The sequence below is a fragment of the Ceratotherium simum genome, chromosome 29 (assembly GCF_057802395.1).
Source record: "Ceratotherium simum simum isolate JZ-2026a chromosome 29, ASM5780239v1, whole genome shotgun sequence".
In the NCBI taxonomy this organism is placed as follows: Eukaryota; Metazoa; Chordata; class Mammalia; order Perissodactyla; family Rhinocerotidae; genus Ceratotherium; species Ceratotherium simum.
Genome location: NC_141928.1, coordinates 30793028 through 30810120, shown reverse-complemented (window position 1 = coordinate 30810120; position 17093 = coordinate 30793028). Strand labels below are relative to the sequence as shown.

Below are 17093 nucleotides of genomic sequence, written 5' to 3'. Positions count from 1 at the left end.
TCTCTGTCAGTTTGCTTCCCTTTCTTATGTAATTTTATTTTTCATTGCTCAATACAACTTCTCTACGGTTAATTAGACAACGCTCTCAAATTACACACAAATACAAATATGGATACCTAGGTGGAAAGAAAGGAGACTAGAGTTGTGATTTCTAGCTTTCTATTGTGTTTTTAATTTAACCAGCTAATGACAATTATTCTTTGATAACAATTTTTGAACTCATTAATGTCGTATTTTCTAAATATTAAAAATATGGACTTAAATTGCAAATTGTTTAGTGATTTATGTTAAGTGTATATTGGTTTATACTCTGAGTAGTTTTTTAGGGAGAAAATATTGGAAAATGATTCATCTGTTGAGATATTAATCCAAGTGACCCAACAGTTCAATTTTCAAGGCTGGTGTCTCTTAAGCCAGTCTGAGTCTGTGGCTGTATAATCACTAGCACTGTCTGCCTCATACAGTCTGTTACATTTTCCTGGTACAGGCTCAGATGAAGTTGAAACATGCCCAACAAGAATTAAAGACTAAACAAGCTGAAGTTAAGAAGATGGATAGTGGCTACAGGAAGGATCAAGAGGCTTTAGAGGCTGTGAAGAAACTTAAAGGAAAACTTGAAGCTGAAATGAAAAAGCTCAATTATGAAGGTTTGCCTTTAAAGATATTAAATCATTAGCAGGTAGTGATTATTGATAGAAACCAGCTTAAATAAAGGAAATAGCAAGTAGGAAAATTTTTTTTCCCTATTAATGGGTATTGGTATAAGAAATGTTTGTAAATATAATCACAAAAATATCTAAGTATAAAACAGCCCTTTGTATTTTTGAAAACTCAGTACTGAGAATTTCCTGCTTCAGTCACTCTGAAGTGCCATTTAAAAACTCAAAAATGTCATTTGTATATTTCTACGTTAGTAGACATTCAATTCATATGTTGTTTCTTTCAAAATTTTGTTATTTTTGGAAATAATATCTACTTGACTCTCGATAGAAATTTGAGTGTTAAGCATGCTTTTTATTTAATACTTATCAGAATTTGAATTTTGCTTCTAGAAATGCTTTGGAAATAGAGGTTACTAATATTTTCCTTAAAACAGTAGAACATTTGAGTTTTTAGAACTTGGTTTCAATTTACTTATGATTTACTGTTCAGAAAACAAGGAGGAAAACCTTCTGGAAAAGCGCAGGCAGCTGTCTCGTGATATCAGTAGATTGAAAGAAACATATGAAGCTCTCCTGGCCAGATTTCCCAATCTTCGATTTGCCTACAGGTAAGAGATTTAAACCTTGAATTTTAACATAGTAATAACCAATATATATTTTTATTTAAGCTGGAAAGCAACCTAAAAATTTCATTGACATTAAGATTTTTGTATGAAAATTATAAGCTGCTTTTCCTTAATTGGTAGTTTTTCCTTAAACATTTATTGAAATGTTAAACAAGATATATTTTTATTTAAGGTGGAAAGCAATCTGAAAATTTAGTTAAGATTTTTATATGAAAATTGTTGTATGCTACTTTTCTTTAATTGGTTTTTTCCTTAAACAGTTATTGAAGTGTTTCAAATGTTGGCAGGGGACATTCTTGTGAAGTTTAATTGCTACTAATGCCACTAATCTTAAATTAAGACCAAAATGAGGGAAATTTAATCTCAGTCCCAAGTTTCTTTAAATTTATTCTATCATTAATATCTACATTAACATTTTATAATCTGTTTTACTACATAAATTTTTTCATTAAATACTTTCAGTAATATATGTATTACAAAGATTAGAACATCAAAGTTATTTTTGTTCATTGAAAACAATATATAATGAAAGATCTTTTGATTGATTTAAAAACAATAGCTGGCTAGTTAATCTGGAACATTTTTAAATTATTTAAAACTATGTGAGTCTTGGGGCTGGCCCTGTGGCATAGTGGTTAAGTGCACGCACTCCGCTGCTGATGGCCTGGGTTCGGATCCCGGGCATGCACCGATGCACTGCTTGTCAGGCCTTGCTGTGGCGGCGTCCCATATAGAGTGCCATATAGAGTGGAGGAAGATGGGCACGGATGTTAGCCCAGGGCCAATCTTCCTCAGCAAAAAGAAGAAGATGGGCATAGATGTTAGCTCAGAGCTGATCTTCCTCACCAAAAAAAAAAAAAAGAAAAAAAACACTATGTGAGTCTTTTGCTTTCAATGTAATGTGTTGTCAGAAAGAGCTCTTGACTAGTAAAGTACAACTTTTTCTATTTTATCATCTCGGGTTAATTTTTGTCAACTTTTCTATTGTAGTGATCCAGAGAAGAACTGGAATAGAAATTGTGTGAAAGGACTTGTAGCTTCTCTGATTAGCGTGAAAGATACTTCTGCAACCACAGCTTTGGAATTGGTGGCTGGGGAACGACTCTACAATGTTGTAGTAGATACAGAGGTAAATTGATTTTAAAGAAAATCTGTAATTGCTTGAAAAATCTTGTGCTGCTAGAAGAATTGGGTACTTTCTTGGTGTTTTAAGCTTCACTTTGCTTTTCTTTACAGGGTAAAACTATTCAGTTAATGACTTTTTCATTATATTTTTGATTAGATTATATTTGATTAACTGCATTCCAAAGGAAGAGTCATGCTTACTTGGGAACCCAGAGTGCATATTATCAATCTTAGACTTTTGGTTGCTCGGGCTAGTAGGCATTAGACATTTATTTGATTATGGATTCCTAAACTTGCACTCTTTCCATTTGAATGTTTTCTATCATCATCATTAATATTTTATTTTTTTATTTCAAATGCACAATGTTTTAGGTTACTGGAAAAAAGCTACTAGAAAAGGGGGAATTGAAGCGTCGATACACTATAATTCCACTCAATAAAATTTCAGCCAGATGTATTGCTCCAGAAACTCTGAAGGTCGCTCAGAATCTTGTAAGTCTTACTTATATGTTTTATCTGCATCTTTTTTTTTAATTAGAGGACATTCATTTTGGGGAACATAACCGTATCCAAAACCACAAAGTTTTATTAGGTTACCATGCTTAAAAAAGTTAAGATACAAAAACATAGAGTTGGCTTTTGTGAAATTAGATGGAAAGAGAATAGAAATGTTGGAAGACTAAAACTCCCTCTCATGTTTAAAAGTTGAATATTAGATTGTCTTTAAACCTTAAGTCATGGTGGTAATAAATATTAAATTTCTAATTTCGGAATAGTTAGAATTATAGAGCTTATAGATAAATACCAGAATTCTTGAGTTTTTTTCATGCCGGGCATACTTAAACTGCCTGTAGCAACAAGTGTTATGGAAGGTATCCATCAGTCTCATAGAGATGCTTCTCTCTTAGAGTTCTTGTAGCTTGCCTGCTGAGGTGGATCTAAACTAGTATGGCTACTAGTTTAAAAACAGATGAGTACAAGGAAATACATTTCACAGGCTACTATGGTTGTGTAATATTGGGTAAAAACTTGAAGCCAGTCATAACATTCAGCAGTGATATCAGTTTGTTATTAAGCAGGCATTCCAAGTGCATGAGTTGAAAAGATAGTTCTGTGAAATGTATAAATGCATTTGTAATTAAGATACTATATGGATATTAAGTGTACTTGCTGAAATTGAGAAGCCTTCAACGAAAATTATTTCAAAATACAGCTGTATTAATATGTATACTATCAGAAGGATGATGAGTACAGAGTAATTGAAAGATGGTATTTTTCGTTAGTACTTCCTTTACTTTGAACAGTCACCCTTGGGTCTTAGACGGCTTTGGAAGTACTTCAGCCTTAGGTCAAGTCCCAGTGTTGAAAGTAAATTGGGATTTCAATTAACAGCAAAAATACTTCCGCCCAGATCCCTTAGCTAGACCCGTTGAATGGTAGCTGCTGTTAGAGGACAATACTGAACATATGTTACTTAGAGCTGCCTTCATTGTGATTTCTGCTGCTGCTATTAAGCTCCATAAAGGTGCTTAGTTCTAAAAAGATGGGCAGAGGTAGACATTATAAACACAGGTTGAGAAGAGACAGTTGGATCAAAATAAAGGACTGAGGGATTTTTTTTTTTTTTAACTTTCAATTATTAGTTGTGTTTTGTTTCTGTAACTAGCAGGTGGCTGCCCTACCATGGTTAATTTGAATGAAAAAGTATTCACTGTGGAACAACCAAATTACTAATAATTGAAACAAAACATTTTATGTAATTATGTTGATCCAGAAATTGCTGTACTTTAATGAAGAATGTGTGTCCAAACAGTCCATTTTGGATTTAGAAACTTGGTAGTGTCTCCTGCTTGGTAGAAATTCTCATAATGCTTAGTACTTTAGCCAAATACTTAGCTAAATATTTTACTTATCAATATATCTTTCACTGTTTAAACTTGAAATTGTTTCTTTCCAAAGCTGTTGAGTTTTCCATAGCATTTTAGAAAGTCAAAAGGAATTATAGTGCTAGGTAAGTATTACTTAAATTCCTACTGTAGCAGTTCTTACTATTTTATAAAATTTTTGAAAGGAAAGGCATTATGTATTATGACATATCTGTTTTTTTCCCACAGGTTGGCCCTAACAATGTTCATGTGGCTCTTTCCCTGGTTGAATACAAACCGGAACTTCAGAAAGCCATGGAATTTGTCTTCGGAACAACCTTTGTTTGTGACAATATGGATAATGCAAAAAAAGTGGCCTTTGATAAAAGGATAATGACTAGAACTGTAACTCTAGGAGGTGAAGTATTTGATCCTCATGGGACATTGAGTGGAGGTATGTTTTATATCATTTTGCCCTCACAGTTCTGTATGGTGAATAGGATGGGGGTTTTTTTTTTTGAACAGTAAATAGTGGGGTTGGAATAACTTAATCCAGATTGAGTCTTCTTTTGAATATCTACTATGTGACAGGTACTTAATAATACTGAGAAATGATACAATGTCACAGCTCTCAAGGAACGCATAGTCTTAGTAATTAATCCTATAGCTTTTTTAATTCATCTCAAGTAAGTCTATTTCTGTTTATTTTCTCTTGCTTTTTGCCCTATCAGGATATTCTAGTCACTAGGAAATGAAGTCTTTTTATTCAGTATATTTTTAGCTTAACTACCCACTTCTCCTTCAGGAAACATGTTAACTTCTCATTTGTGTATATGCCACTGCTTCTGTCAAAAGTAAAACAAAAAATTAAATCTGCCCTTGAGATGGTGCTTTAATGCCTTAAGAACGAATTCCTAGATGATGATCATATTCTTTTTGTTCTAATATTTGCTACATTGAATTTCCAGATCTGTATCAAGTGATCATGTAAGAACAAACACTGAATAGCACTTTGTGTACCAGGCAATGTTGTAAGACTGTGCTGTCCAATACAGTAGCCACTAGCCACACGTGGCTCTTTACATTTAATTAAGATAATTAAAATTAAACAAAAAAATAATTTTCCTCACTTGCACTAGTCACATTCAAGGGCTCAGTAGCCACACGTGGTTAATTGATAACTAGACAATGCAGATATAGAACATTTCTATAATTCTATAAAGCCCTATGCTAAGGGCTTTAAGTATTTAACTCATTTAATCCTTATAGCAGTTATGAGGTAGGCATAATACTATCATCTCCAATATACAGTTGTAGAAACTAAGGTACAGAGTGCTTAAAATAGCTTCCTGGTAAGTGGCAAAGCTCAGAATTTGAATTCAAATCAGTTGTCTGATTTCAGAGTTTGCGCTTTTAACCAAAGCAAGAGGCTCTATAATGCCTCTTGAGATAGCAAATGACTTAATTTCTTTCTAAGCCAAGAAAACATGAGCCAATGAAATGAAATCCATGATCAAGTTCCCTAGTACACAGTAAGATGACTAGTATCTGCAGTTGGAAGATAAAGAGAGACCAAATATGTCTAAATATGTAAAACAAAAGAAACTTTTTAGATTTCATTGATTTGGATGTTCTTGAAGTTCCTATTCTTAAGGGATGGCAAATATGTAATCCCATATCATGTCAACAGAGTGCTCGCAATAGCATTGCTAATTGACCTTCATGTTCTCCCATCAAACCTATAGAGTTTCTTGCCAACATAACACCTGAGCCTGTTACTTCCAGACAATTATAGTTGCCTGTAAAGTGAAACCAGTTTACTCTGGTTTCTGACTCTGGTTTCTGACTCTGCTATATCAGAGTGAAGCCAGGTTATGATGTGGTAACAAACAGCCCCCGAATCTCAGTGGTTTAGAACAAGTTTATTCCGTCATTATGCTATATTAACTGTAGATCGTTTGTCCCTGTTCCATGTTATTTTTGTTCTGGGACCCAGGCTGAAGGAGAAACAGTCCCTACTTTGAACATGCTTTTCTCATGAGAAAGGGAAAATAAATGGGGAATTACGTGCTGCCTCTTCAAGCCTACTTTCAGAAGAGGCACATTTCCCATTGCATTGGCCAGAGCAAACCCCATGGCTAAGCCCAATGTTAGTGGGGAGGAAAATGGGCCTTGGAGAGATGGACCCAGTAGGCAGGGGCAGTAATTATTTTGAATAAATAACCTACCACATCCACTTAAAAGTATTTATTATCAAATATGTATGTCCTAAGATTCAAATGATGAAATAAATTCTGTAGCTTCATAAGCTCACTGTAAAAGATTTGCTATTGAATCATTTCAAGTGTAATTCTCTTAAACTTTTTATTGTTTACTAAATATGTGGTAACTTAATCCAAGGCCTGTTTCAATTTGCCTCTATCAGGTGCTCGGTCCCAGGCAGCTTCTATTTTAACCAAGTTTCAAGAACTCAAAGATGTTCAACATGAGCTGACAATCAAGGAGAATGAGCTACGGGCGCTAGAAGAGGAATTAGCAGGTCTTAAAAACACTGCTGAAAAGTAAGACTTCTGTAGATGAAGCTGTAGTTTTGAATTTTTTTGTCAAAGATTTGCATGGTAGAAAATTTACTTTTATTTAAAAAAATACAATTTCGGACTTTTTTCATAATGCCTTTGGTTTTATTTGAATAAATTATGAGTTGATAACTTGTTTATCAGTTATTTAATTTTTTTCTGATAAAAATAATGTCTTTGTTATAAGAAATTAGGGAAAGCTAATTAAACAAAAAAATCAGCCAAATATTCCCCTTTCCCTCCTGAGGTATACTGTGTTAAGATTCTGCTGGGATTGATGGGGAAACCCGTAGATACTCTGGAGGTTGATACCAGAGGATACTTGAGTCCTTGATTTGAAATGATGACACAGCATAGCATTGATCAGATGTCTACAGTAAGTTTAGCAGCATTGTGGCTGTCCTCTAGATATTGAAGATCACTGGGTTGCCTGTGGAGGAGGTAAACAAGTTGATGTCAGAAAGTCATGGCTAAAATTATAGTGTTTCCTTACAGTGTGGGTGTAGATTAGTATGTGTGTGTACCTTTCAACATTACTTCTGTTTGTGTATGATACAGCTATATACATATGTACATTTTTATGTTTTCAAACTTGGCATCATACTGTTTAACCTCTTTTTGTCACTTGGCATTAGTCACTATTGAGTGCCTTCTATGTGCCAACTACTCTTCTAGGAGCTTGGGATACAGCAGTGAATCAAACAAATCTCTTCCTTCATCTTGTTGTCATGCGCACAGTTGGGGAGACAGACAATAAAGAAAGTTAAATTGGTAAATATATGTTAGATAATACTGAGTTCTAAGAAGAGAAAAGTAAAACAGGAAAGGAAATATAAACTATCCAGGGCACAGAGGTGTTGAAATTATAGATTGGGTGCCAGGGAAAGCCTCACTGAGAAGATGCCTGTGGAATAAACACCTGAAGGATGAGAGTGAACTCGCCATGTGGTTGTCCAGAAGAGCCCTTACTTGCTTTAAAAGCTTCAGGAGTATAAATGCCACAAGCTGACAAAGTACATTATTTGAAAGTTTAATTGTAATTTTTTCTAGTCCCTCTGAACATGGCAAATGGGAACTGAGATAAAAATAAAATCAAATATTTTATTCAGAATTCACAATACGGAATAAAGGTAAAAAAAATAATCTACAACTTTGAAAAATGATTTTTTAAAAAATTTTTTGTTTATTGCAGTAGCATTGGTTTATAACATTGTATAAATTTCAGGTGTACATCATTATACTTCTATTACTGCATAGATTACATCATGTTCACCACCAAAATACTAATTACAACCCATCACCACACACATGTGCCGAATTATCCCTTTCGCCCTCTTCCTTCACCCCTTCTCCTCTGGTAACCACCAATCCAATCTCTGTCTCTAGTGTTTGTTTGTTGTTGTTATTACCTACTACTTAATGAGTGAGATCATACAGTATTTGACCTTCTCCCTCTGACTTATTTCACTTTGCGTAATACCCTCAATGTCCATCCATGTTGTCACGAATGGCTGGATTTCATCGTTTCTTATACCTGAGTAGTATTCCATTGTGTGTATATACCACATCTTCTTTATCCATTCGTCCCTTGATGGGCACTTAGGTTGCTTCCAAGTCTTGGCTATTGTGAATAACTGAAAAATGATTTTTTTTTGTAAATTTTTAGCATTCATCTTTTGAAATTATCAAAGTTTAGAACAGTACCAAGACTTTTTTGGGACACAACATATGTGGAAGAGATTATCATAATCATAAAAATGCCCAGTTTCAAACATTATATACATGTAAAGCCTGCATTTTACCTTCATTAACATAAATTACCCATAAAGTGAATAAACTTTTTCTGTGAGAAAGATGCAATAAAATTTCTCTGTGATATAGAGCCCTGGCAAGGCAATGAGTTTGTAGTCGCATTTGGCTTAGAACTGTTAACTTTGTTCAGCAGTATTGGGTCATTTATTTTGTAGAATTGTCTTGTGGACTAATTGTGGCACTGAGGTCAAGGAAAGAAAATAGATTAAATTTTGAAAAATGTGAGAGTGGAAGGGTCAACTAAAGCCATTCTTTCATAGACCATATCAGGAAAATAGTTTATATCCTTTTTCAGATTTCTACACTCCACATTTTTAAATGAATTGAAAAATGACTTTAAGATTACAGTTTTAATTGCTGCCAAACACTCTCAGGCAAGAGTACTTAGGGGAGTGTTTACGTTTTATAAGTTGCTTCTTTTTTCCTCAAACCTCATGGACTTCTAGTGACAAGCTACCTTGTGAATTTATTATAACTTGAAATTTCACTGCAGCTGAATTAGCTAAATACCTTCCAAAGAAATAACTTGAAGCAGCCAGAACTGGGGTAGAATTACAGGGTTTGCAAGAAAAGTGCATTGCAAATGTTTATATTCGCTACTGTGCCTTTTAAACTATCAGTTTCATTACAAAATGTAGGGAACATTATTATTTTTTTAACATTTGAAAATGGGGATTAATAGATAACCAAATTTTTGAAATTTCATGTAATTGTTATGTATTATTAATCTATTTGGGTGGTGGAGAGCTGTTGTGGAGTTTTTCTTTTTGGTAAGGATCAGTAGGAGAGATTATTTTTAAGGAAACCTATTCATTCAAGGTATTTTTAGTGTTTTCCAAAACTGAGAGTATTTGCATGTATAGTTATTATTGGTCTTGGTCATTTAGAGTTGTTTACCTTCACTGACCAAATCAGACTTGATTTAATTGATGCCTCAGAAACGTGAGAGTCATCAAAACTATTCTTGTAACCAGTGGCATCTTATATTGTTCATGTTGTGTGTGAATTTATTTTAGGTAAGACCCTGTAGTTTGAATGCATGTCTTAAACATCAGAAAAGTTGTGGTCATATATTATAAACTTCTCTTTTTCTAAGATATCGCAAACTAAAACAGCAGTGGGAGATGAAAACTGAGGAGGCAGATTTATTACAAACCAAGCTCCAGCAAAGCTCATATCACAAGCAACAAGAAGAATTAGATGCTCTTAAAAAAATCATTGGTAAGATAAAAACATTCTGTGCTTAATCTGTTTCTACTGATAACCTTACTTTAGGTATTAGAAAATCTCATCTTTACTATAAATTTATTTGAATTATTTTAAATATTGTTACTTATTACTTATTGTTGTTATTATTATTATTATTATTATATTGCCAAAGTTCTGCCCATTTGTAGCATTATACATTTCCACCAGTGGCATATGAAAGTTCTAATTTCTCCAAATCCTTTCCTTTCCAGACTTTTAAAATTCTCCAATCCGATTATTGTGAAGAGATAGCACATTAGCATGTTAATTTGCATTTCTCTGATTACTGGTGAAGTTGGGATCTCTTGTCTGTTCCTTCAACTTCTTGGTTTCTACTTCTGGGAATTTTCTGTTTATTTCTTTTGCCCATTTTTCTGTTGGGTTGCTCTTGGTTGGTTTCTATTGTTCCTGTACTTAAGAGTTCTGATTTCTTATAGGTTACCTGCATTACAAATATCTTTTGGCTTATATGCTTTGCTTTTAACTTTATGTTTATAATTTTGTTATACGAAGTTTTCTTTTTGTGTGTGTGTGTGTGAGGAAGATCGGTCCTGAGTTAACATGTTGCCAATCCTCCCCTTTTTGCTTGAGGAAGATTGTCCCTGAGCTGACATCTGTGCCAGTCTTCCTCTATTTTGTATACGGGATGCCACCACAGCATGGCTTGATGAGTGGTGTGTAGGTCTGTGCCTGGGATCCGAACCTGCGAGCCCTGGGCCGCCAAAGCAGAGCGCACGAACTTAACCAGGCTGGCCCCAAAAGTTTTTAATGTTTAATGTAAATCAATTTTTAGCTATCTCTGTCTCCAATTTTAAGAACTATCTTACAATTTTAATTAGAATTTAATTGTATATATTAGTTTTAATTTTTCTCAGACTTTAGGCTTTCTCACACCTATTTCCCCTCTAATATTTTTATTCTTTTTTTTTTTCTTTTATGGAATTAAAAATTTGCCTATTTCACTCACCTCCCACCCCTTGCCTCTTGCAGCCACCAATCTGTCCTTTATATGTGAACTTGGAGTTTTTTGTTGTTGTTAAGATTCCACGTATAAGCAAGATCATGCAGTATTTGTCTTTCTTTGTCTGACTTATTTCGCTTAGCATAATGCCCTCAAGGTCCATTCATGTTGTCACAAATGGCAAAATTTCCTTCTTTTTTGTGGCTAAATAATATTCCTGTGTCTGTGTGTGTATATGTATATATATACACACATATTATTTTATATGTATATATATATACCATATTATTTTTTTATTCATTCATCTATCAGTGGACACTTCAGTTGTTTCCATGTCTTTGCTGTTGTAAATAATGCTGCAGTGAACATGGGAGTGCAGATATCTTTTCAAGTTAGTGTGTTTCCTTTGGATAAATACCCAGAAGTGGAATTGCTAGATCATATGATAGTTCTATTTTTAAATTTTTGAGAAACCTCCATACTGTTTCCCATAGTGGCTGCACCAATTTGCATTCCCTCCAACAGTGCACAAGGGGTCCCTTTTTTCCTCATTTCTTGTTTTTTTGATAATAGCCATTCTAACAGGTATAAGATGATATCTCATTGTGATTTTGATTTGTATTTCCCTGGTGATTAGGGATGTTGAACATCTTTTCGTGTAACTGTTGGCCATCTATATTTCTTCTGTGGAAAAATATCTATTCAGATACTGTGCCTATTTTTTAATTATATTGTTTGTTTTTTTTCTCTTGAGTTGTGTGAGTTTTTTATGTATTTTGGATATTAACTCCTTATCAGATATATGATTTGTAAATATCTTCTCCCATTCGGTAGGTTGCCTTTTCATTTTGTTGATGGTTTCCTTTGTGGTGCAGAAGCTTTTTAGTTTGATATAGTCCCACTTGTTTATTTTTGCTTTTGGTGTCAAATCCAAAAAATCATCACCAAGACTCATGTGAAGGAGCTTATGCCTGTTTTCTTCTAGGAGATTTATGGTCTTAGGTCTTACGTTCAAGTCTTGATAATCCATTTTGAGTTGATTTTTGTGTATGGTATAAGATAGTGGTCGAATTTCATTCTTTTGCATATGGCTGTCCAGTTTTCCCAGCACCATTTACTGAAGAGACTGTCCTTTCCACCTTGTATATTTGCTCCTTTGTCATAAGTTAATTGACCATATATGCATGGGTTTTCTTTCTTGGCTCTTTATTCTGTCCCATTGATCTATGTGTCTGTTTTTATACCAAAACCATACTGTTTTGATTATTATAGCTTTGTAATATAGTTTGAAATCAGGGAGCTTGATGCATCTCCATCTGTGTTCTTTCTCAAAATTGCTTTGGCAATTCAGGGTCTTTTGTGGTTCCATACCAATTTTAGGACTGTTTGTTCTATTTCTGTGAAAAATGCCATTGGAATTTTGGTAGGGATTGCATTGAATCTGTTGATTGCTTTAGGTAATGTGGACATTTTAACAATATTGATTCTTCTAATCCATGAGCACAGAATATCTTTCCATTTATTTGTGTCTTCAGTTTCTTTCAACAGGGTCTTATAGTTTTCAGTATACAGGTCTTTCACCTCCTTGGTTAAATTTATTCCTAGGTGTTGTGTCCTTTTTGATGAAATTTTAACTGGGATTGTTTTTAAAAATCTCTTTCTGATAGTTCATTATTAGTGTAACAGATTTTTGTGTATTGATTTTGTATCCTGCAACTTTACTGAATTTGTTTATTAGTTCTAATCATTTTTTGATGGAGTCTTTAGAGTTTTCCATATATATAATATCGGAATATATATATATATATATCATCTGCAAATAGGGACAGTTTACTTCTTCCTCTCTGATTTGGATGCCTTTTATTTCCTTTTCTTGCCTGATTGTGCTGGCTAGGACTTCCAATACTATGTTGAATAAAAGTGGTGAGAGTGGGCAGCCTTGTCTTGTTCCTGATCTTAGAGGACAACCTTTCAGCTTTTCACTGTGTGTGTGTTGTGTGTTGTTTCACTCTTCTATTTCTTGAAAGAGTTTGAGGATTGGTGTTAATTCTTCTTTGAATGTTGGGTAGAATTCACCAGTGAAGCCGTCTGGTCCTGGTCTTTTGTTTGTTGGGAGATTTTTGATTACTGAGTCAATCTCCTTACTAGTAATCAATCTGTTCAAATTTTTCTCTTCTTGTTTCAGTCTTGGTAGGTTGTGTGTTTCTAGTAATTTATCCATTTCTTCTATGTTGTCCAATTTATTAGCATGGAATTGTTCGTAGTAGTTTCTTATGATCCTTTTTATTTCTATGATATCAGTTGTAATGTCTTCTCTTTCATTTCTGATTTTATTTATTTGAATTCTCTCTCTTTTTTTCTTGGTAAGTCTAGCCTAAAGTTTTGTCGATTTCCTTTATCTTTCAGAGAACCAGATCTTTGTGTCATTGATGTTTTCTGTTACCGTTTTAGTCTTTATTTCATTTAGTTCCACTCTGATCTTTGTTACTTTCTTCCTTCTTCTAACTTTGGGCTTTGTTTGTTCTTCTTTTTCTAGTTCCTTGAGGTGTAAAGTTAGGTTGTTTATTTGAGATTTTTCTTGTTTCTTGATGGTAGGCATTTATTGCTGTGAACTTCCCTCTTAGCACTGCTTTTGTTACTTTCCATAAGTTTTGGTATGTTGTATTTCCATTTTCATTTGTTTTAAGATATTTTTTGATTTCTCTTTTGATTTATTGCAGTGATATTCTGCAATGAAAAGTAGTAGAGGAAATTGTGAAGTCATGATTTTCAGGGTTTTATTTGTACCTAAGTCCTAACACTAACAGTTTATGTTAGTGACAGAAACATGCTCATTCTATCTTGGTTTTTAATTTTCTTCTTCATAAATTTAGAGATAATATTTTTCCTATGCTTCATCCTGACATGTTCTCAGGATATTTCTCTACTTTAATGAGATTCCTTAAATAAAAATAAATGAGCAAAGAACACAAAGTAAGCTTATTTATAAAGAAATTGTAAGCTTTCTGGCAACTAAAATAAAGGAAGAATACCTTAGTTATACTCTTGGTGCTGGTTTTAGGAAGCATACAGGTGTATTAAAAAGATAGTCTGTGATCTTTTTAATAAGTTGTTTCAAAACCTTGTTTAAAGTAGACAAGTTGTAGTTAAAGTTTATGTTACTCAGTTTCATATGGTTATCAGGAAATAGTTTGTTTATAGATCTTTAGATAATTCAAGCATGGCTCTTAGGCAGGATCTGTGTTGCAAGATACCATTTCTAGAATAAAATTGGAACAGTTAAATTTTTTAAAACTCTAGCCTCTAACTTTGCAGACTATTCTAGTAAAAGTTGAATTTATAAGCCATTATGTAACTGTTAATAGTTGGAGGACTTCATTTAGCCACATTTGCCTACTTTATGATGCAGAGGAAAGTGAGGAGACCTTAAAAAACAGTGAAGAAATTAAAAAAAAAGCAGAAGAAAAATACGAAGTATTGGAGAATAAAATGAAAAATGCAGAAGCTGAAAGAGAGAAAGAACTGAAGGATGCTCAGAAAAAGCTGGATTGTGCCAAAATGAAAGCAGACGCTTCTAGCAAGAAAATGAAGGAAAAACAACAGGTAATGACCTTTCTTGAAACGGAGCCAATCTTTCAACGTCAATCTCTCAAATGGAACCACCTTCAACGGAAGGTGGTAGAGCATCATTTGTTGGCCTTATTCATCAGTGTTCATCACAAAATCTAAAAGCAAGGTGTGCTTTTTAGAAAGTAAATTAGGCATCTTATTAAATTAGGCATCTTATAAGTTAAATTAAAATATGGTCTTCTCCGAAAACCCTGTAATTGAGTGTCATATCATTGTGAGTAAGACTTGCATTGGCTTGCTAATTTTGGAGAAAGATCAAAAGTTGTCTTTTCGTAAATGCTTCATTCAAGAGTGGACCAAAGCTCATATCATGTAGTGGGGCTCTGTCATATCAGAGATTCAGTGTTGGCACTTCCATTTGGTGATCATGTGTGTGAATGTAGACTATGAAAGAATGATGTAAGACAAAGCATGTTATATTTACAAAGTTCCATTCAGTTGTAGACTGGGGGTATCTGATTATTTCTTTTGGATAGTGCCTGCTAGAATTTGAATGCAGGTTTTTTCAGTCTCCAAAGGCTATGCTCTGAATCACTGTTCTACTTTTCTTCATAGTTGTTTTTTTTTTAACCCACCTTATTATTCTGTCATTAAATAGCTGTACAAAGTATTTTCTACTGAACTAAAAGCTATAATGATAAGGAAGAAAATTGAGAAACTAACTTTTTGACATGGAATAATTGTGTGTTAAAAAAAGGCTTTAGCTCTGCTAATTTGTCTATTATGTAGAATTCTATATTATTTTTCTCTTTAGGAATAAAAGAATAAAGAAAATAGTTTATGCAAAGTTCTTTGAACCCATAAAAGTTGTACATACATTTGTCATCATCTTTTTTTAAGTATAGGAAAATAAATTTCCTTTCCGCTCCCTTCTTCTGGGGAAGCAGCTTACATGTATTTTTGGTAGTTGAGTAACTAAGCTGTGGGTCTTACTTGCATGAGAATCTTACTAATTTTGTTGACCTGTACATATTTATTTTTCAGTAGTTAATAACCTGTTGATTACCCAGATACTGTGTTTCTTATAGGAAGTTGAAGCTATCACTCTGGAGCTAGAAGAGCTCAAGAGAGAGCATGCATCCTATAAACAACAGCTCGAAGCTGTAAATGAAGCTATCAAATCCTATGAAGGTCAGATTGAAGTAATGGCAGCTGAGGTGGCTAAAAATAAGGTAAGATTTACTTACTGTATTGGAGAAATTACAAATGTTAATCTACTTATGAAATGTTGACTTGAAGATGTTTGACTTTAGAGGTCTCGCTCTCTTCACTCTTATCATGATAATGATGGTCACCAATCTAGAAAGAGTCCTGAAATAATATTACTAATTTTTCTAGTCCAGGTCTACTCAAGACAAAAACTGCACAGTAGTTTGAACAGGCAAAGTTTAACTAAAAAAGTATTAACTGTAATAGGAGTTTGGAATGATGTGAAATTGATCACTAAGGGATAAAGAGAACTCTAAAGAATATAGGAACAACAGATACAGGGAATAGCCAATATTACCTGTAGGGCTGAGGCCGTGCACCCGTGGAAGGAACAAATCTGGAAAAGAGCCCTATTCCACCTGTAAGGCTGAGAACCTGATATATATATATAGTTGAAAACATAACTGTGGCCCATTGGTGGTGAAGTTTGCTGGAGTGCCAGGGGAAACCATCCATAGAGAAGTACCACATCGGCAGCACTCGCTGAGGAATATCCTTCTGGGACACCAGGGGAAACTGGACATAGGAAGGTTGCCCAGCCTATGGAGATACTGCAGAGCACCCCCTGCTGTGATGCCAGGGGAAGCCGTGCAAGCTGCTAGCCCCTGCACATGACAGGCTTACCTTTGAGAAAAGCACATCAGGACCAGGAGGTAGAGCCCCTTTCTTCTACAGGTCCCTACAGCATCCTTTACTGTTGAGGCTTAATATTGCAGCTGGTGAGGGAGAAGTGTTCTGATATCAGAAGCAGGGCAGTGAAGGGTGGATTTGGGGCTGAGGGGTTTTCAAATATTATGAAGACTTTCTGTTACCTGCAAATTGATGTTGTGGTATGTCTTTGTTACAGGTTGTCCCTCATGAATATTGGATATTCTGGATATCCTCTTGTCCCTTTCTGTGATTTTGACCTTGAATTCTGTTTATTTCATATTGTTTCTACTCCTGCTTTCTTTTTTGTTTTGATTGAGATACAATTGACATAAAATACTATATTAGTTTCAGGCGTACAACGTAATGATTTGATATTTGTGTGTATTCTGAAATGATAACCACAAAAGTCTAGTTAACATCTGTCACCATGCATAGTTCAAAATATTTTTTTCTCATGATGAGAACTTTTAAGATCTACTCTTAGCAACTTTCAAATATTCAATACAGTGTTATTAAGTATAGTTACCATGCTGTACAAAATGTACCTACTTTTGTTTGTGATATAACTTTCATTTTTTAAGTTTTCTGTTATGTTGCTATAGATACTGTTTTTGTAAGTAAGTCTATATCATTGATTTTCGTGTTAATTAAATGTATGTAGCTTTTAACAGGGGAGTTCCACTCATTTACCTACATTGTGGTAAAGACTGTTTTTGCCTTGCTTGTGT

At 34.1% G+C, this 17093-nt stretch overlaps 1 protein-coding gene across 3 annotated transcripts in view; it reads left to right on the top strand.

Annotated features, from left to right (window-relative positions):
* Positions 1–17093, top strand: part of SMC2 (structural maintenance of chromosomes 2) — a 49850-nt gene that overhangs the window by 14653 nt on the left and 18104 nt on the right. For all 3 annotated transcript variants that reach the window (XM_087419371.1, XM_087419370.1, XM_087419369.1), the window contains 9 exons: positions 488–647; positions 1153–1270; positions 2279–2417; positions 2786–2905; positions 4528–4732; positions 6704–6839; positions 9763–9887; positions 14285–14478; positions 15534–15677. In XM_087419371.1, the coding sequence (XP_087275497.1) occupies positions 488–647; positions 1153–1270; positions 2279–2417; positions 2786–2905; positions 4528–4732; positions 6704–6839; positions 9763–9887; positions 14285–14478; positions 15534–15677 (1341 nt within the window). The remainder of the gene's footprint in view (positions 1–487; positions 648–1152; positions 1271–2278; positions 2418–2785; positions 2906–4527; positions 4733–6703; positions 6840–9762; positions 9888–14284; positions 14479–15533; positions 15678–17093) is intronic.